Below are 21,884 nucleotides of genomic sequence, written 5' to 3' on the forward strand. Positions count from 1 at the left end.
GAGTTGACATAACATTTTGAAAGAAGACATAGGTTGGTGACAAATTGAATTCATTCACATACTCGTTGAATAACTATTACTGAGTAATGGTCGTACACTGTGCTAAGCATTGAAGAATCAGTGACATGAAAAGATACAGTGTGGATCTCAAGGGGCTTTCATTTTGTTGGGGGATACAGGGAGTGAAGACAAGTCAAGAATCAAAGATTTGCACCAGGATTTCCAAGTTGGACAATTAGAAAAATATAGGGTATAAATTTGACAGGTAGATAAATTTAATAGGTAGAAAAGAAGCACATTGTGGAATGATGTGGGGGAGAGGGCATGATAATAATATGTTTGGATCTGTAGATATAGATCTACTAAGTAGATCTTAATGGTTGAAAATATAAATTTATGTATAAATATATAAATTAGAATTTCATCTTCAGACTCCTCAGAGTGCTGCAGATTACCAGAGCACACATTTAAATCTGTGAGTCAGTGTTTATTTTGTCTTTTTTGATTACATACAAAAATACATGGCTTATTTTCCTACATTTTCTCTAGAGTGTAGTGTTATGTGAATTTTGATAAGTATCTACCTCTTTTTTATGTTCTTTTTTGAAGAGTTTTCCCATAACGCTAGTCACACAGATATAATACTGGGTTTAGGGGAAATGCTTGTGGTGGAATAGAGATTCTGATTTGTTCCAATTAACCACTCAGAAGAGGAATATTGATGGGGAAACGGATAGTGATATTTTTAGATTCTGAGTTTGCTGTGTAGGTCCTCAGATTCCGAGAAGATTACTGCTATAAGAGTCGATTCTTAATATTCTCTCATTCTAGGACAACTTGTAATTTACTATTCCAAGCCTTCATTTTCATCCTCATGACAGCCTTCACGTCATCTAGGGATGACTGACTACATGTATTAATTATGTTCAACGTAAACAGAAATAACCAAATATCACTAGTCCTTAACTCAGGCCTCCTTTTCTCCCCCCTTCTCTAAGGAACGACTACCAAAATCACTACAATCCCAATGACTTCCAAGCCCAATGTGATTGTTGTGCAAAAGACTACAGGAAAAGGAACGACCATTCAAGGCCTCCCGGGCAAAAACGTTGTCACAACATTGCTAAATGCTGGAGTAAGTAAGAGCTTGAACTGCAGACTCAGCAATCCACTGAGGATTTTAAAGACCAGCTATACAAATATTTGCCTAAGGACTTCAGAACCCCACAATGGCCAGAATGGCTTGGTTTACCACTACTGTGATGTAATAACTGTTGAAACACCACCTACTGATGCCATTTTTCACAGTAATTTCTAAAACGTGTTGCTCATAGCTAGGTTGCTTATGACAATGCTTTAGATGCTTAGCTTGGTCCAGATGGAGGATTCCACGGGCTTAACTACAGGAGGATCTCTGTTAGAGGACAATTTTATTCCTGCTTATGGCCAGTAGATACCAGCCTAGTATTTGGCTAAGGCTGGGCACAGAGAAATATTTGGGATTAAGACTAAATTAATTGACAGGAATTTGTTACTTTCATTTTTACCTCTTTGAGCTATTAAAAAAAAATCAAATAACAGATTCATTTATAGTTCTGAAGGCAGTTGGTAAGAAGTTAAGAGGTTTGGAGTTAGACAAACCTGGTTTTTTTCTCTCAGTATAGTAGTTGTTTGACTTCGGCTAACTTATTCAACTTCTCTTATCCTTAATTTCCTCATTTGTACATTGGGGATGATGATCTCTACTTGTGAGTTTGTTCAGTAACTGGTTGCTGTTTTGAAAGTGCTTAGAACGGTGCCTGGCACGTAGGAAGTCCTCAATAAAGGGTTTTTTCTTATTGTCCATTGTTCTTGGTACTTAACTATTTAGGCTTGGTAATGTCCCTACTTTGCTAGAAAAAAGAATGCTATACTTCATTGTAGTAGATCTCTAGTAGCTTCGTAGGCATCATAGTCTTTACAGTGTTGGAAGGGGTCCGGCATTAGATTTTTTTCATCATGTATGAGAACACAGATTGTTCCTAGCCTAAGTTTACATAGTAAACCAAAAGTAAAGCCAGGATTAGAATTCAGATTTTCAGAACCCTTTATAGTCTGGTTTGTAATTTTATAGAACTTGTTATATAGGAAAGGATACCATGCACCCTAGGTCACATAGATCTCAGAGTCATGAATGAATACTAGCTGCTAGAAATATCTAGTAGCAACAGTTTGACACAGGAAATGATAGTAAAACAAGCAGGTCAGAGTATAAGACCATCCTCTTCACCACATGTGTATGTGTACCTGTACTCACAACTTGATCACCCATGCATGCTCACACACATGCATCAGAAGAGCTTTTTCAAAAAATAACCTGCTAGTTGGTTTTGATCAGCTTTGAATGAGTCATTATACTTGGACAGGGTCCAACCAGCTATTTGATAGATAGGCATGCCCACTTGCAAACTAGCAGATCTTGGCAAGTGAACTAGAGCTCTTTCCAGAGATGCTGCTGTGAAGGGTGTGTATGTGTATTAAAATAAGTAATCACATGGTTGGCAGACACTTCATATTTCCCTTAGATAATTACAGCAGATAGTTAAACTTGTGATTTTTGTAATCATATTTAGCTCTAAATTTGCAGAGTGATTACCTTTTTGCTAGCTCACCTGGGTGCTTTGCTTTTACTGGCTGCTAAGTTTAAATGGCCACACATTTAGATGATAATGACCGAAAATTAAGAAAAACTGATAGGGTGAAAAATTTCAGATCCTTTCTTCTTAATTTTGTGAATTTTAATTTTTAACATTCTAATAATTTAGTAAAATCACTGTATTTAAATTTAATTTAGTTGTGCTCAGGTACTGACTGCATAAATGACCAGAAAATGGTACTTAAGAATAAAGCAGATGAAAATGCAGAAAATGGTGAAAAGTTAATGGGCTTAAGTTATCTCTAGTTGATAAACTAAAGTGATGTTAGTAACATACTAGTAGTAAAATGTGGGAAACGTGCTAAACTTTTCCTTCATAATTTCCCATGTAACCTCAGAAAGAATGTTAATATCTCTGCTGATTTCATCTCTTGCCCATACTTTTTCACATAGACGTTCTGCTGTATGTTCTTACAGTTTCATATCTGGGCAACTTAGGAAGTTTATTTTGAATGTGCACGGTTAGCTATTGGTATAATGCACCTTAGTTTTTTTTTTTTTATTACATAAATGTTCATTTCAGATAAATTAGAAAATAGAGATGGATGTATGGGGGCAAGACCTATAATCCCAACTCTTAGAGATAATTATTGTTAACATTTTAGTATATATTCTTCTACAATTCTCTGACTATTTTAATATATGTATTCTGTGAATGGGACAGTATAGTAAGTATTCTTATGTAAGGTAATTTTCTAAAATTCACTCATCAGGAAATAATGTCTTCTTTGGACACAAAGTTGGTCAGATGACTCCTAAGATGGTTTCAACTAAGTCTAGGATTTTTGATCACCTGGAAACATTGTACTTTGTTGCCTAATTTACAGTCCTTTCCCATCACCCTGGGAAAATCTTTCTGTGACTTTTTAGTAAAAGGACAGTTTTTATCATTTAAATGCATATAAATCTCATATATTCACTGACTTCAATTTAGGGAGAAAAGACTATTCAGACGGTGCCAGCAGGTGCAAAGCCAGCTATTATCACAGCTACAAGACCTATCACCAAAATGATTGTAACTCAGCCAAAAGGAATAGGTTCCACAGTACAACCAGCAGCTAAAATCATCCCAACAAAAATTGTTTATGGGCAGCAAGGGAAAACACAGGTATGCTATAAGATATGGTTATTTTTCTTGATTCTGGTATATTTCAAATTCCTAAAATTCGAAGGTAGAAATTTGAATGAAAAGATCAGTAATCTTTAAAAAATCAGATTGTTAAAAGTTATGACTGAATGTGTATATCATCTGTTTTCAAAACCTATGTTTCTCTCTTCAGTACTTTTTTTTTGATATCTAAATATTTTTGTCATGTCATGAGCAAAGATTGGGGAAAAGAATCCGCTTGGAATAAAATTTGCTGAAGGTGTATATTCTTGAGAAGTAGATGGTTGAGGGAGGATGGTAGTTATTAAGAATCTCTCAAAGAAAAGTATTCATTTTTTATAAGCTTATATGGCCTTTGAAAGCATTTTATTATAAAATTTGCTTTACTTGAAACCTAAATAATAGAGAAGCTAGAGGTCTGTTCATTTTTCAACCAATAGAAGATAAGGGAACTTTTCTGGAAATTTGCCAGGGAAAATGAGGCTCAAGATTTAATCTTACGTTGCTAGCCTAGTGTTTATTTTGTAGGTACTTTAACTGCTTTTCTGAGAATATCAAAGGAAGCCATTTCAGCTTTGCTTGAGAAATGCTATCCTAGAATTTTTGTAAAAGATATTAATTTACCTATAAACTAATAATTTGCCTTTAGAATCAATTCCCTCAGAATCGTAGCCAAATAGTTTACATATCTAAACAAATAAGATTTGTGATTAGAAATAAGTCCAAATTGCCTTAAATTTCAACTGTAAAAATTTCATTTGCTCCATCATCTAAGTCATAGTATAACCTGTGTTTTCATTCTTGAATTCTTGGAAATGGGTGACTAATAGAGTCTGAAAAGGTTTAGAATCTTATATGGGGAGAAAGAAAAAACTCATGTGGTGAGTTAACATTTTTATTCTGCACACCCAATTGAAGTCAACTCCTAGAGTCCAAATTTTGAAGTAGAATGGCTCAGTTTGGAAATTTTCTCCCATTTCGCTTGTTTTTGTGTATGTGGTTTGGACTTTTGCCAGGAGTTGATCTACCACATATTCCATATTGCTTCTGATAGTTGTCTAAATCAGTGTTCCTCTGGGGATTTCTTCAAAGATGACTTAGGTCCCAAGCAAATTTACTTTGTGCAGTTGTGTCAATTAGGAATTTCATTTGGTTGCTGATGAAAAGAAAGCCGAACAACAGTGGCTTAAACAAATTACAAAAATAAAAATTATAAAAATAATAAAAAATTATAAAAATAAACAAATTTATTTTTATTATGTTAATGTTTAGAGGGAGGAAATCCTGGACTGTTACTGTGGCTCAAAAATTCCAGTGGGAATCTAGGCTCCTTGTGTCTTTCTGTTCTGCCATCCTTAGCTTGTGGCTACTATTCTGCTGAATAGCCTACAGGTTGTAAAATGACTCCTGAAGTCATTATAGGCAAGGAAAAACAGGGGCAAAGGCTCTTGTCAGAATCATGGCTGTTGCAGTCTGGCATGTACCACTTTAAACATTGTGTGTGACTTGGCTATAATTTGTTCATAGATTGGATTAATTTTTGATGAACAGTGCTATGCCCAAAGCATAATCAATGTATAGAATGCTGTTTTCCATGTCAGGAAAATATTAGTTTATGACCTAGAAGTTTAGCATTTTAAATAGTGCTCTAAAATTTAAACTGGGTATATTTCTGCTTTTCTTCTAGGTTCTTATTAAACCCAAACCAGTGACGTTTCAAGCCACAGTTGTTAGTGAGCAAACAAGGCAGCTGGTCACAGAAACATTACAGCAAGCATCCAGGGTGGCAGAGGCTGGTAATTCATCTATTCAGGAGGGAAAAGAAGAACCACAGAGTTATACAGATAGTAGTTCCTCTTCTACAGAGTCCTCCCAAAGTTCCCAAGGTAAGATCCATTTTACTTCTGATTTATATAATTACTGCTGACATAGTGCCCTAGTTCCAAAATAGTTGCATCTAGGGATTTCAAACAAACATATATGCTTTGATTTGTCATTTCTTTTGATTTTATTTTCTTTTGTCTGATATGTAATCAGTGAGCTAAAGTTTCGCTTTTGGTAAGGCTTACCATTCTTTTCTGCATGGCATATGTTCATCAAGTAATTGGTAAATTTTAGATGATAATTTTGACAGAGAGGGATTATCAAACTGGATAGAGCTGTGATTCCTCCTGTTTGCTTTGGGTAAGTAGAAGTATACAAAAAAGTGAATATACTTTTTGATGGTTGTTGCTGAATCTTGAGAAAGAATCAAGGTGGCCAGAGGTGGGCTATAAGTAGGGTGACCATACATTGCAGTTTGCATGGAACAAGTCCTACTTTATGTCTGTTCTAGTGCAGTTATTAATAGCATTCCCTTTTACTCTCAAAGCTATGCCAGCTTAGATGATAATTTTATGATTGTCCTAATTATAAGAAAGGAGCTATGAAGCCAAACTCCATAGTAGGGAAGCTCTTTATCCTCTGTGCTGTTTTAATTATGTTGCTCTTCTAGGAAGTCTCTGGAAATAAACTCATGATCATAAACTTTGAGACCTTCTGCAAATCTAGCACTCCTGTCTATCAGTTACTTTAACCACCCTTATTGTCAGGTGGTATATTTATGCCTATGCTTATGTGTTCTGATGCATCTAAGCAAAGCTGTTTATCTTCCCTTGATCATTTCTCACTCACTCCATTCCTTCTCTTCACCTCTCCATTATTCTCTCTGGAGTGCTTTCATAACACCTTCACTTTTCTAATACAGGTTCTTCATATTGTGTGAACATTTATTATTTTAACTCTTCAGTGGAGTCTTCCCAGGTTAGTCTTACATGGTTCAAATTGTTAATTCAGTTTGACATTTATTAGGTTATGCTATGTTAAGCATTGTGCTAGACCCTATAAAGATTGAGTAAAATATAATTCTTGCCCTCTAGGAGTTTAAAATCTAGAAGAGGGGATAAAAAATATGTACAACTTCAGTATAAGAATTTTATTAGTAATAAACAGAAAAATGCCAAAGGCTGAAAGTTCACACTCCAGTGAGGAGAGGATGAGAAAGCTTCATGAAGGAGTAGCATTTGAAATGGTTGAAAACTCGTCAAAGTAAATAAAAATGTTGATTTTAACAAACAAATAATATGGCACTCAGAAAGGGGGTAGTTTTCTTCAGCATATCATGAATGACAGTAATATTTTCTGAATCAATTTGCTTAGATTCACTTTATCATTCTATATTGATTGTGACTCAGTTTATGTGCTAGTTACAGTGGAGTGATGCTTATTCTCTTATTTCTTTTGGAGTTATACTGATTTGATATTTATAGATTCTATTCTTAATTCAAGACATCAGCTGCTTTTCCTCTTTAAGTCTGCAGTTTCTTGAATAATACTAGCCTTTTTTCCCCCTTGAGAAATATTTTCATAGCTGTTAGTGCTGCCAAGTCGATTCTGACTCCTAGTGACCCCTGTGTACAGTAGTGCAGAACCTTGCCAATCTTTTTGCACCATCCTCTCACCTTCTGGTGCTATATCAGACAGTGCTCCACTGCTATTTATAGGGTTTTCATGGCCGTTCTTTTTGGAGTGGGTGGCCACATCCATCTTCCTAGTCTGTTTTAGTCTGGAAGCTCCACTGAAAACTGTCCACCATGGGTGACCCTGCTGGTATTTTAAATACTGGTGGCATAGCTTTAAGCATCACAGCAACATGCAGCCACCACACCACAGATGGGTGATGTGGTTCTGTGACTGGGAAGTGAACCCAGGTCACAGTGGTGAGAGCATCAAATCTTAACCACTAGACCACCAGGGCTGGCCATGTTCATAGAGGGCAGGTAAAATGTTCAGCTTATGAGTTGGTGCTAAAAGGGGGACAGACAATAGATGTCTGTATATACATAATCTCAGATGATCTTTTGAAATTGCTAATCTTTTCCTAAGGGAGCTGTAAGCCAATCATTACTTCTCAAACATGCTATTTCATTAGTGAAAACAGTTCACTAATGAACTGTTTCAGTTTTCATTCTAAGAAGGGGACAAAAGTTTGGCTATTTTTGGAACTGATTGAGTGTAAGATTTTCTGCTCTTCGATCTATTATACACAGCTTCATGTATTTTTATTCTTTATCTTTCATCACATATTATTTCTTTTACAGATATTCTGTAATACAGAAAAATTTCACAATTCAGCATAGGAATGTCTAATATAGTTGACTGTAAAGCCAGTTTTTATAATCTACATTTGCCCCTCCCCCTATATCCTTGTATAGCTCCTTAGTACATTCTCACAAAGACAAGGGGCTGGGAATATATATGCTATGATTTAAAGAGGAAGGGATAGGGCCGGCCCCGTGGCTTAGCGGTTAAGTGCACATGCTCTGCTACTGGCGGCCCGGGTTCGGATTCCGGGCGCGCACCGACTCACCGCTTCTCCGGCCATGCTGAGGCCGTGTCCCACATACGGCAACTAGAAGGATGTGCACCTATGACATACAACTATCTAGTGGGGCTTTGGGGAGAAAAAGGAGGAGGATTGGCAATAGATGTTAGCTCAGAGCCGGTCTTCCTCAGCAAAAAGAGGAGGATTAGCATGGATGTTAGCTCAGGGCTGATCTTCCTCACAAAAAATAAATAAATAAATAAAGAGGAAGGGATAACGGTTTTGGTCAGTCTAAGATCATGGTGGTTTTCAAACTATATGTGGGTCACATCTACTGGGAATGTAAGTACTACATAGCTGTCCATTTTTCCTTTATATTGCTTTTGTAGTTTTTAGCTCCCCCTCCCCTTTTCAGTAACTTTCTTTTAATGTAATTTCAAACTTACAAAAAAGTTACAAGAAGAGTAAAAAGAACTCCTGTGTAAACTCGTTACCTAGATTCACCACTTGTTTACATTTTGCCATATTTGCTTTGTTGTTGACTCTCTTTCTACTCCTCTGTGTGTTTATAATTTTTAAGTTTCTTAACCATTTGAGAGCAAGTTGTAGATATGATGTCCCTTACCCTTAAATACTTAAAATTTGTAGGTTTGTATTATTTAAAGGTTAGTTTCTTCATAACTGCCATACAGTCATCAAAATCAAGAAATTTAACTTTACAATTCTGTAATCTACAATCCATTCAAATGTCATCAGCAGCTCAATAATGTTCTTTATAGTTTTCCCCCAGTCCACATTCCAATTCAGGATGCTGCATGGCTGTTACTTGCATTTAATTGTTATGGCACTTTATTTTCCTTTAACTTGGAATAGTTCCTCAGCCTTTCTTTGTGTTTCTTGACCTTGACATTCTTGAAGAGTATAGATCAGTTACTTTGTAGAATATTCTACAGTTTGGTTTTGTCTGATGTTTCCTCGTGATTAGATTCAGCAGGAATTCCACAGATGTGAGGTTATGTCCTTAGTTCTGTCTTATCAAGAGGCATGTGATGTCAGTTTGTCTCAATATTGATGATGTTAATGTTCATCACTGCGTTAAGGCGATGTCTTCCAGTTCTTTGCATTACAAAGTTGCCATATTTCCCTTTGAAATTAATAGTAATTTGTGGGGAGATACTTTGAGACTATATAAATACCATGTTCCTCATCAAACAATTATTTACTAGTTTGAACATCCATGAATGATTTTCTAAAGTCCATTATTCTTTATATATTTGATAGTTGACATTCTACTGTAAGAAAGAATCAACCTTTTCTTGACTACAGATCCTTTTTCTGTCGACTTCCCTTACACAAATACTGGAATAAGGATGTCTTTTATGCCATGGAAATTTCTTGATTCTACTTATTGTTTCTCAACTTTCCCTACCATCTGCCACCCCCAAGGAGGAGCAGTTTAGGCCTTATACTTTATTCCTGAACTGTTGCCTCACAGGATAAAATAGAGATTTTCAGCTTCACCTTGTCATGCTTTCCTTGAATACCTTGGGAAGGTTCATAATTCCTTCTACACTACGCTTCCAAAATTGCTTTATACTACCAGCTATTTTATCATTGATCATTTTATTTTGTACTTTTTGATTGTTGGTTTATTACAATTGTTTTCTTTTCCACTTGGCTACTAGCTTCTCAAGAGCAAGGATCATATTCATCTCTGTATATCCAATATTTAGCAAACAGGTTAACTAGCACTAAGTAGACATTTAGTAAAAGTTTCACTGAATGAACAAACAGCAAAACAGCAACCATAGTAACTGTGGCATAGGGTTAAGCTTCAGCCTTATAAACTTATTTTTGTCACCTGAGTCCAAAATATTGTTTCCTTTCTGGGGTCCCCCTTAACCTTGCGGATGGGCCTTTTAAGTGGTATGTACTTGGAGTGTTTTTAGATATTGACAGATAGCTAGGTGACCAAGCCTAGTGGATCAAGGCTGTGCTTTTGTGGGTCACTTACTGAAGTTTGGGCCATATCCCTTCCATAGCTCCTGAGCTTTCCTTCCTAATTGGATCTTCTTTTTTTCCCTTTCTCACTTGGAAATAGTCTAGCCTTACTGGGTTCCATATTTAAAAAAAGAGAGAAAAATATTAAAGATTTATTTATTTATATTGTTTATTTCCAGAAAGTTTTAAGATGGATTAGATAGACTATAAGATTATGCGAAGTAAAATAGAAGAGTACAAGGAGATAAAACCAAGGGTAGGGATTTAAGATGGAACAAGGCATGAGGCAGATACAAAAATGCATTCTGTAAAGACATTGCTTTAAGTAGGCCGCAACTTGGGTTTCTAGGATGATTTTTCCAGAAGCTTTGTGATCTTGGTATGTCATGGTAAGGGTGGGAAATAAATCCAGATTAGGCAAAACATAACTTATTTCAGAGCCGTTATGTGCTGCTAATATATGTTGTGAAAGATGAAGAGTGGAGTATGTAATATAAAATGCTCCCCAATTTTTTTGACATGGAACCCTTCTTTTGCAGAACATCTTGAGGAACTGATGTTCTCTGGAACATTTTGGGGGATGCTGTCTAGGCAATTAAATACTGTGAAGGCCTTGGGCTTTATGACTAGTTCAGGGAGAAGGTACACATTACATCGTAGAAGGGATATAGTTTAGAAGAGATGGTTTAGATGTGTAAGACATCTGAGAATCATTTATATGAGGAATGGTTGGTGGAGACAGGAGATTTATTATGGAGAAGAGAAGATGAGGGTTGGATTGGAGGGGACATGGGAGCTGTTGTCAGTTACCTTGAGGACTGTGATGTGAAAGAGGAAAAAGAATTGGTCTTTGTGGAGACATGGATGGAAACTAAAACCATTGGGTAGAAGTCACAGGAAGACGTATTTCCACTCCATGTAAGAAATTTTTCCAGTGTCATAACTGTGCAGAATGGAAGGAAACTGTCTTGGAAAGTAGTGAGTTCTCTGATGCTGGAGTTTCTAGACTGGCAGGGATATTGTTGTGAAGATTTTAGCATAGGATTGATGATAGTGTTAGATGAACTTTTAGATCCTTTCTAACTGAGAGGTCTTACAATTCTATGAAAGTATGATATAGGACTTTTATAGTAAAGACATAGGAAACATTCTTCCATAGAGATGCCTGAGTCTGTCTTTGGATATAACAATACAGTGTGTATCTCTACTACCTAACCTGTAGTATTATGTCCAATAAGTATTTGTTAAGTGACCTGTTGGGAAAGATATCTGAAGGTGAGCAAGCCACCATCCTCAAGAGAGAAAGGGAAGTCTAGGTGGATGCAAACTACATGATGAAATGGTACTGTGAGATCAGGCTCCTGGTGTCTCAGTCATTGTACTCTGACCCCAGCATCAGACTTGATAGGTGGTAGATTTATCTAGTCTAAGCATAAGCCAAAAGTAGAGAGGAAATCACTCAAGGAATGTTTTTATGTCTAGGTTCACGCTCTCATTCTGTGTCACAGCTGTTGGGGTTGCTGCAGTGATACTTTGTGATGGTCAGCTACTCTTTCTGAGTATGGGCAGAAAGAGTGAGCAGTCTCCCCAGTCCCTACAGGATGATGTTATTTGGGGTGATGTCTCTGATAGGTGCTCCCATGTGGAAATTTGTTTTCCTTTTCCAGTCTCTTTCTACCTTATCTTTGTATAAATGCAATCCTTGTGTTCTTCTCGGTATTCAATGTCTCGTATACAGTTAGGTTGCAAAGTTATTGCCCAAAGGTTCTCTCACCTAACCAAAGGGTACCTATATCATCATGAAAATTTCTTAAGTTTGAGAACTTAGGTTATATAAAAAGAATGATTCCCTAATATAATCAGCTCTCTTAAGTTTAAATTCTATATATCTACTTTGAGTAAAGAAAAACAGTTACATGCTTCACATGGCATTTGGTATTGCAGGATAGTGTCCTTCAATCTTCTAGATTTTTTTGGAAGTTTAATGGAAATTATACATCTCTGGTGTGGCGTATATCCTACCCAGTGTTTTTTGGGGGAAAATACAGTTTGTTAATGGTAATTAAAAATTTCATATCTATTATATATTGATTTTGTTTTCTTTTGGGAAGGCTGTTTTTTTTGAAGAGTCGTTCCCCCTTCCCCAACCTTTTTGGACAACTTTGTGATTTTCAAAAATATGAGGTTTATAGAAGGTTGAACTTCTGTTGTATTTATTCTTGTTTTTTGGGCCACATGAATTCTTTTTATTCTTCCGTGATGCTTTCACTGACCATTCCAATTCAAAGCAGTCTTTTTCTAAGCGTTTGATTTTACCCCAAAATACAAAGCTATATGTATATCTTTATTTTATGTCTCTTCCATTATAATCTAAACTTGGGAGTAGGGGTCATGCCTTTATATCCTACATAATTTCCTGTGTGGTGTCTCGGACAAAGGAGTTTAGGGACTTAACACTAGTCTAGTCCAACCTGCTTATTCTATAGATGGGAAACTCAATAAATAATTTGTTGCTTGATTTGATGCACATTTAGTGTTTACATGCATACCTGTATATCATGAATATAATAAGCTTTGAATTAGGGCTGTAATTTGTTTTGAAACTTAATAAAAAGTCTTAGAATTGAGAACTTTCAGGCCACCACCACCACAACAATAATAACATTTCTCTTGTCCTTCATAGTTTATAAAGCTCTTTTACATATATCATTTCATTATATCCTCAGAAATCTTGTGAGATAGGTAATTTTATTATTGGCATTTTAGAAATAATGATACTAAGACCCAAAGAATCAACTTGTTAATAATTGATAGAGTTGGGGCTGTAACCTGACTTCGAACTCTAAATGTTATATGTGTCCTATTATATCATGCTGCTTCTAGATTATCTATCCATTCTTGTTGTTGGTGGACAGGATTTCCTTTCAGTAATTCAGCCATCCAATAAGTGTTGACTGAATGCTCAGGTTGTAATACAGAACACATTTTCAGGTGCATTGGGGAAAATAAAACTCCTACAGCATTTTGTTCTTACTGTACACAAACATGCACACACCTACACAAATGCACACCTATATTATAGCAATTAGCACATTGAATTGTAATTTGTCTTTTTACATGTCTGTCTCCCCAACCAGATTGTGTGCTTCTTGAGCATCCTCTGATTATTTTGTGAGCTCTTTTATATCCTCAATGTGGAATATAGACTCTGGCACATAGGTGCCCAGTTTGTTGAATCAATGAATGAATGAATAAGTGAATATAGACATGAAAGACATTATACCCTCTGGAGGCTTACAGTCTTCTTGGGGAGATAAAGCATGAAATTTACAGTAAATACAAAGATAAAAAAACAAATTGTTTTTTTTTTTAAGACAAACTTTGTTTATAGGGTTTGTTTTTTTTTAACTAATATAAAACAGATTCCCAGCCTGTAGTTCATGTAATTGCTTCCCGGCGTCAGGATTGGTCAGAACATGAGATTGCAATGGAGACTAGCCCCACCATAATTTATCAGGATGTATCCAGTGAATCACAATCAGCTACTTCAACAATCAAAGCTCTGTTAGAACTCCAACAGACAACAGGTATGAACTCACATGCTCACTTGAATGAAGCATGTTTTCTCTGGAGATGGGTTGTGCTAAAATACTACCACTGTTATATTTTCTTTGTTATTATTTGAGCACATTTCCCCCCTCTGGACTTGTCTGTATTCATTGGTGCAGTCTGTTTACTTGTCAGTTCATTAAGATGTGCACAGGAGTACTGAAAGAGAGATTATAGTCAGTAGAAAGAAGAAAAAAATGGCAGAGCTCTTTCTTCTCTGTCTTCTGCTTAAAATGGACAATCCTGTTGCCTCTTGTCACCAGAAAGGAGTAGGTCTATCATTCTAAGCACAAGGATCCATGCAGTGTAGTTGCCGGTTCTCTTCAAGAATAGTAGGAGGCAGAATTGAAGGGCCCCTGCCATCCTCCTTGATTTTGGTGGGGCAGTTTTGTGGTCATAAAACATCATTAATGGCCCTTGCTAGCATTCTAATTTGTTTTAATTTTATCTTCATATTCTTTGTATAATTTAACCACTTGAGCTTCCATGCAAAGCTATACTCATTTAATAAGATCCTATCAGTATTTCTAGTTACTATATATCTTTGATAAACTCTAGGCAAAACTGTGTTAGTTATAGTACTGACTTTATTGTATTATAATAGGTTCAAAGATTGTCAGAGTATTTAAGGGACCTTATCGATGATCTCATCCAACCCTTTCATTTTATGGTTAAGCAAACTGAGATCTAGAGAGGTTACCCAATTGGTTAGTGGCGGAGTGAGATTCCACGTCTTTTGATTCCTAGTTCAATGTCCTCTCTACTTGTGGGGTGACTTTTAGTATTCTTTTGGTTTTGTTTTGGTTTCTTTGTTTAAATGATTATCTTGATTTTGTCACGTTATATGCTTGATGGGAATAATCTGAATGATCATTCAGTGGACTTAATTACTGGTTACTGTTTGTTGTAGTATCCATTCCACACTACCCATAGAACACTTGCATTTAATGTAAGTCTTTGGTTAATCTTTCTGTTGGTGTTATTGTTGGCCTTAGGCATTTGCTCAGCTCCTTGACTTTGACATACTCAGCCATTTCCATTAATGCCTTATAGAGGGTGGAAACCAAATGAGTGGATTTTGTAGAAAAAGTGATAAGATAGAAAGTAAATCTATCCATGGAAACCATCTTTGATTCCAGACCATTCCGTAACACATTTTTGCAGGAACAGAAGGGCCATTTTTTCCTAACACTGAAAATTTTTATTCTTTGAGTCATTGACATTGTACCATTTCTTTGGAGATCATCTTGAATTCTAATAGATCAAATTAAACTTGTCACTGTGTTATGCTATTCTGGGTAGGCATGCCCTAGAGCAAATCATGCTGTGTACTTCTTATTGACCCTTTGTTTTCAGGTTGGTAAACTCAAGAATACCAGGGACTACCTTGAAGAAGGGTAAAGGAAATGATCTAAGGGAGGTGTGTACAAGAGAAACAGACCCAGTTGTTTGGCCTAGTGATAATGGGGGGGATTTTGGTCTGACTGCATATGTGTCCTTCTTGCTAGGCTGCTGGGTATGGTTGCACAAGTTGTGCACTCTACAGCCATACATAGCAGTCTCTTTTTTTCTTTACAACTTACTGTCTTCTTAGTCACTGCCAGTGTGGCACCCCAGAGATCTGGTTCATTATTCCCATGGACAACTCTGGTTTTGGTACTTGTTTGTAATAAAAGTTAACTTTTCCCCTGACTTTTTTATGCAGTAAAGGAAAAATTGGAATCTAAACCAAGACAACCCACTATTGACTTGAGTCAAATGGCAGTACCTATTCAGATGACCCAGGAAAAGAGACATTCTCCTGAGAGTCCATCAATTGCTGTGGTAGAGTCAGAACTAGTTGCTGAATACATCACTACTGGTAGGTGTCCTTTTACAAAGTAGTATTAAGGTAGGAGAGCTACCTGTCTGGATTTCATGGGGTGGTTCTTTGGGGGAGAATATATTTTTTTGTATTTCTAGATCTTTTCCAGTTTGCTCTAAGAGCAAATTCACATTGTCCTTGGGATTTACTTCAAGTATCTTTAATGACTAGGGAGAAAAATCAATAGGTTGTTACAAAGGTTGCAAGTAATATAAAACTGGAGGTTGGCCATAAATAACATCTGTGAATATAGGGTAACAGTTAAATATCTTTTATCTAAGAATAAATATTTTTATGCAACTGAAGTTTTTAGTTTTAGGGGAGGGGAGGTGGGTCAAGGGAGAAAAAAGATACAAAATCCAACTCTTTTTTTAATGTAAAGAAAAAAAATGTGGAAAACTTTAAATCCTTGTAAATACTTAGGAGGTTCTGGTGGAAAGAAAATTAGGTATTTGTTTCAAATGTGGTCTGGCAGCAAAACACTAACGAGTTTTTTGGATGGCATATATAGAGAAGTGGAGCAGGAAGGATAATAGATTCTTTCTCTCATATTCTGGTGAGAACACACCTGGAATACTGCTTTCTGTTTTGGACACTTCATTACCTCGAAATTTGAAATAGTTCAGAGAGTAGTAATGTGAATAATTAGGGGTTAGGAGAGATGACTTATGAGGCAATATGTAAAGAACACCTGTCTTAAGTTTTCTTAAGCAGTGATTAAAAGAGAACATAAAGTTACAAATATTTGAAGGATGTAAATACCAAAGCGGAAAAGGAATTCTTTGGCATCATTTTAGGAGATGTTATTAAGATTAATGTGTTAATTTGCTAAAAGGAAAAATCTAGTTAAAGATTATGGAAAGCCATCTAACATCTTTTTTAAGAGATATTTAGCAGAATGCTAAGTAAAGCAGAGGGCAGGCAGTATGTGGGGAAATCAGTATTAACCTCTGGGATAGACTAGGTCATCAAATGGTAAATAGATAAAAAGACCTATGATTTCTTCCCTTATCCTTTTCAGAACGCACTGATGAGGGGACAGAGGTTGCTTTTCCCCTTCTAGGTAAGTGGTGTGCATCCATTTGTAGTATAATTAAGGTAAAAGATGATTGTTTTGGGGGGAACCACTTAAATGGATGCGCTCTACTGTGATCTGGTAGAGGAAAGGTAAGCTCCACTCAGTGAAAGGGAGAGAGATTTTCCTTTTGCAGAATAGTGGGATTCCTTCTCAGAAATGAGCAGTTTGACACTGGAAAATATGAGTTTTTTAAATAAGTGAGTGACTGTTTATGGTGTTTATGGCCCAGTTAAGGTCACTTCAGCTGTTTTCCAAATGTTCACTCTGTGACCTGCTTCCATAATCTCCTCCCATCATATCCTCAGCCACAATGAGCATTTTCTTTGACTTCAAAGCCAGCTTTCTGGCCCTGGCCTCTTTTATTACCCTGCAGTGGGTGTTACTTTTCTCTAACTCTCCTGCACTCCTGGGGAATTACTATGAAGAGATTTATAGTATCTTGAATGAGGATGATTTTTAAATGATTTTAGTTGATCTATTAAATCCATTTCATTTCTTAATAAAAAAATTTAATGTAATAATTATGAAGATTAGTATGGGCAGTAGAAGTGTTCCATATAATCTGATAGTTTCATCAGAAAATTTTAATTTATTATTAATTTTTCAAATGTCATTCATTTCTGATGATGCTTCCATCAATAGAAAACTTCATTAATTTGCTTGCTTAATTTAAATGTTAGTATGATTTGTCTTTTCTCCTACTCAGTCATGTTGTAATGATTTTAATAGTTGTTTTAATATAAACCCTGACTCCCCTTTTTTTAGTTTGGTTGAGCACATATGGAAGATCTTATTAACTGTTATAATTTAAAATATACATATAAAGCATACTGTGAAATACAGTAAGATACTGTAGTCCATTTATAAAGAATTCTGGTGATGCTGCCTATAATCTCTTATATCACATGTAGACATATGTATAGCAGCGATAGAAAATCTATATTTGTGAATATAGATAGAATATATTATAAAAATAAATAAAGCTTGTTTATATTTCACTAGTTTTCAAGTTCTCTACTTTACGGTCACATGCCACATAATGACATTTCAGTCAACGACGGACCACGATAGTGGTCCCATAAGATTAGTACCATATAGCCTGGGTGTGTACTAGGCTATACCATCTAGGTTCGTGTAAGTATACTCTGTGATGTTTACACAATGACAAAATTGCCTAACAACACATTTCTCAGAACGTATCCCTGTCGTTAAGTGACGCATGACTATAATACATAAATGGCACTTTTATATGGATTTCTGTAGTGATCATCTTACCCTTGGACACCTCACTATGACTTTTCTAAGTATGGAACCACTACTGCTTTAAATTGTAAATTGAGATATATGAGCATTAGAATCATGGATTATTGAGAGAGTTTTGATAGTCTCAAAATCCTTAGCTAATTTTACAGATTTGTTTTACTCTGTTCCTGGTTCAAAAAGTTGGTTTCCCGGTAACTATAAGCATTTTTAAAGCTCTGTAGAATAAGAAGTGGTGAATATTTATACTGTTTAAAAAGTTGAAATTGAGGCTGGAAAAAATGATAGATTGGTATCAATGTAGATGTATAGTTATACGTCTATAAAAAAATGTAAATATAAATGCATAGTTTATTCCATGGGACCTTTGTAGCAAGAAAATAAGAAGTGGGGTTGTTCCTCCACTGTACTCTCACCCATTTGTGTCAGATGAGCTAAATTTGAGAAGATGAAAGAACACTGATTTTTCTATTCTTTTGTTAACTTTATATTTTAGTACTTAAGGGCCATTTTCAATCCACTACTTCATTTGGTCCTCTTTGGAGTAGAAACAGAAATTTTTATTATCCCATTAAACCCAAAAATCAAACAAACAAAATAAAACCTCTCAGTTTTAGAGGTTAGTAGAGCTTGTGACGTCTTCAAATTCTCATAGCTGATTGGGGACAGAGTGGGACAGAATCCAGATGTGACTCTTCGTCCAGTTCTCTATCCGCAGTATCATCTTGACCCTTTACATCTTTAGAAACTAGAAGCCTGTGAAACAGTGTCACTTCATATAAAGGAGTGAATGCTTCTGGTTTTGTATTGCATTTGGAACTGGGACCAAGAGATTCAAGAACTTGTATTGTCTTACTATCCTTAAAGATATTAGTCTGGGGTTCAATTACAGAAACTGATTTTGTTTTCTTTCCCTAATGGGGTAAAGGTAATTGGAGAAAATGAGTACAACTCACAGGAGGATGTAACTTTAAGGGGTTTGTTCCTCCTTTGTGATATTAGTTTTCACAGTGCTTCCTCATATATTTCTCATCTCATCCTTATAATAGCTCTGTTATTCCCATTTTACAGATGAGGACACAGAGTCTCAGAGAAGATAAGTGACTTTCTCAGAGTCACACAGCTCATAGACGGGCAGACTCTGGTCGTCTGCCTCCTAGTTCACATTACTTCATTTTCTCTGTGATGCAGTCTCACAGACATTTGTTTAAAATGACTACTGGTTACAGATGCTGTGGTGATTTCGGGGGAAATATCATCACTTCCTCTATTTTCAGTCAGCCATCGCTCCCAGCCCCAACAGCCCTCCCAGCCCCAGCGGACCCTGCTCCAGCATGTGGCTCAGTCACAGACCGCAACACAGACTTCGGTGGTGGTGAAGTCCATCCCGGCATCTTCCCCTGGAGCAATCACCCACATTATGCAGCAGGTTGTATCTCTTCTTTTTCTTCTTACCTTCTATAACTGCCTCCTTCCTGAAATAAGGTTCATTTTAATCTCCTATTAAAAGAGGGGAAATAACTGAATCGAAGAGTGTTTGTGTAATCCTTTTGTCTGTGAGGAGTGAGTAGAGGAAGTGAATTTATAGTCTTAACACTGGAAAGTAATTAAGAAATAGTGTTCTTGGATCTTCTATGAACTCTTAACATTTCAATAGGGCGAGGCTATCTAGATGAATCTGTGACCTCAGAATTAATTGGTCACTGTTTCTGTATATTTTACTGTTATGGAAGAATTTATCATGGAGGTAAGATTTTCAAATGAAATAGAAGTTGGTTTGTTTAGCTGTTTGTTTGAGTTTTTTGTTTGTTTTACACTTTGCTTTTATAATGAATCCTCAGGGGAACATTGTGAATAAGAAGGTAAATAAATATTTGACTTTTTTTTTACTATATATGACCAATTAAGGAGGAAGAGACTCAATAGGAAGGAGAATGAATTAATATAAAACAGAAAATCTGATATCAAGGGCAATGGGGAAAAGGAAAAAATATGTTAAGTTGATTTTGTGTCAGATACTGTGCTTTGAGTTTTAAATACATTAACTTGTTTGCTTCTCACTATGATTCTGCAAGGTGGGTCTATTATCCTTCTTACAAATGAGGAAACTTATGCTCACAGAAGTTAAGTAACTTATCCTGGGTGGCAGAGCCAGGATTTAAACCCAAAGCGTCCTGCCTCTATTAGAAAGTGATATCATAGATATCAGATTTAAGCATGACTTATCATGAGTAGTCACATAAATCACCATCACTCGACTAGTTGACCCTAATTGTAGGTAGACTACCTGAAAGGCAATGAGGGAACTGTTAAATTAAAAACCTGCATGTGTAAGGGATAGGAGAGAGTTTCAGTTGAATCTCAAAGTTTTAAAGTTTAGAGTGGAGGTGTAGTATATGACAAGGCAGTGGGAAGGATGAGGTTGGGGTGGATCTTGTGTCACTGAAGGAAGCCAGATGGCCAGAGATTTTGCTGAGTGTCAGATCTCAGCCTGGAGTTTGGCCCTCATCTGGTTGGTCCTGATGTTGACTTTTCTCAAGACACCTAGAAAGGTCAGACAGGCTGGCCCTACCCATGTCACTCAAGATCGATGCCTCCGCCCAACGCTGTTATAACCCACACCAGGCAATCTCCCTTTCGAGGACAGGAGTGCTCTTGTCCCCTCCGAGTCTCCTTCCCTCCTGGGAGCCAGGTGTCCAGGAAGCTGTTGCCTGATGGGCCTGGAATCTGAGCAAAGGGGCAAGGAGGGCTCGTGCAGAGGGCTCTTCATGCCGACCTTGGTGAAATCTGATGAGCCATCTCCACTCTGAGCAGAGAGGCTGTCTGTGGGGACTGGGATGGGAATTGTCCCTCAGACAATTCTTACCTTCTGGACAGCGTTGGAGGCGCACACGGCCAAAGTGGGCTTCTCTGGACCTTGGCTTTTCTCTGGAAGCCTCACTCCTTGGTTACTGCATTCTTTCTTTGGACGGGTTAACATCTCTGATGACCAGGCTGGAGAGCTGTGTCCTGAGCCAGGGAGCCTTTCCTTTTTCTGTGTTGGGCTGTGCTTACAGGGCAACCTTATTCTTATCTATAAGTTCTGGGCCCTCTAGGACTTTTCATATAGAAGTGAGTAGACCAGTTTTTGCAGTACTTAATGTCTGAGAGTTGAAATTACAAGAGTCTCAATCTAAAGCCCCCTTTAGGTTTAGAAACCTTGAGCTTTCTTAGTCGTTTTAGGCTCTGCCTTCTGAAAATTTTTGAATGAATCTTGTAACCAAGTCTTTTCCAGTCTGAGGAAATTTAGCAACGTAGGTGTTTTTCTTATTTCATTCTTACTTTGTGCCTTTTTTACTCAGGCGTTAAGCAGTCACACTGCTTTTACCAAACACAGCGAGGAACTTGGAACTGAGGAGGGCGAGGTTGAAGAGATGGACACTTTAGACCCTCAGACAGGTCTGTTTTACCGATCTGCCCTGACTCAGTCACAGTCAGCTAAACAGCAGAAACTTAGCCAGCCCCAGCTGGAACAGACTCAGCTGCAAGTGAAAACTCTGCAGTGCTTCCAGACTAAACAGAAGCAGACCATCCACCTGCAGGCAGACCAGCTTCAACACAAACTCCCGCAGATGCCCCAGCTTTCCATCAGGCATCAAAAACTCACCCCTCTCCAGCAAGAACAAGCACAGCCCAAGCCAGATGTACAGCACACACAGCATCCCATGGTGGCCAAAGACAGGCAACTTCCTACCTTAATGGCACAGCCCCCGCAAACTGTAGTACAGGTGCTTGCAGTGAAAACCACGCAGCAGCTCCCTAAACTGCAGCAGGCTCCGAACCAACCAAAAATCTACGTGCAACCCCAAACCCCCCAGAGCCAAATGCCACTCCCAGCCTCGTCTGAGAAACAGCCGGCAAGCCAGG

At 37.1% G+C, this 21,884-nt stretch overlaps 1 protein-coding gene across 13 annotated transcripts in view; it reads left to right on the forward strand.

Annotated features, from left to right (window-relative positions):
* The window catches only part of EMSY (EMSY transcriptional repressor, BRCA2 interacting), a 90,572-nt gene that overhangs the window by 61,134 nt on the left and 7,554 nt on the right, over positions 1-21,884 (forward strand). For 10 of the 13 annotated variants that reach the window (XM_014790340.2, XM_087433475.1, XM_087433474.1 and 7 more), the window contains 8 exons: positions 999-1,135; positions 3,630-3,803; positions 5,491-5,689; positions 13,590-13,754; positions 15,482-15,637; positions 16,662-16,703; positions 19,256-19,407; positions 21,320-21,883. In XM_014790340.2, the coding sequence (XP_014645826.1) occupies positions 999-1,135; positions 3,630-3,803; positions 5,491-5,689; positions 13,590-13,754; positions 15,482-15,637; positions 16,662-16,703; positions 19,256-19,407; positions 21,320-21,883 (1,589 nt within the window). The remainder of the gene's footprint in view (positions 1-998; positions 1,136-3,629; positions 3,804-5,490; positions 5,690-13,589; positions 13,755-15,481; positions 15,638-16,661; positions 16,704-19,255; positions 19,408-21,319; position 21,884) is intronic. The other 3 variants (XM_004434020.3, XM_014790345.2, XM_014790344.2) reach the window with 2 other exon arrangements.

The sequence above is a fragment of the Ceratotherium simum genome, chromosome 7 (genome assembly GCF_057802395.1).
Source record: "Ceratotherium simum simum isolate JZ-2026a chromosome 7, ASM5780239v1, whole genome shotgun sequence".
In the NCBI taxonomy this organism is placed as follows: Eukaryota; Metazoa; Chordata; class Mammalia; order Perissodactyla; family Rhinocerotidae; genus Ceratotherium; species Ceratotherium simum.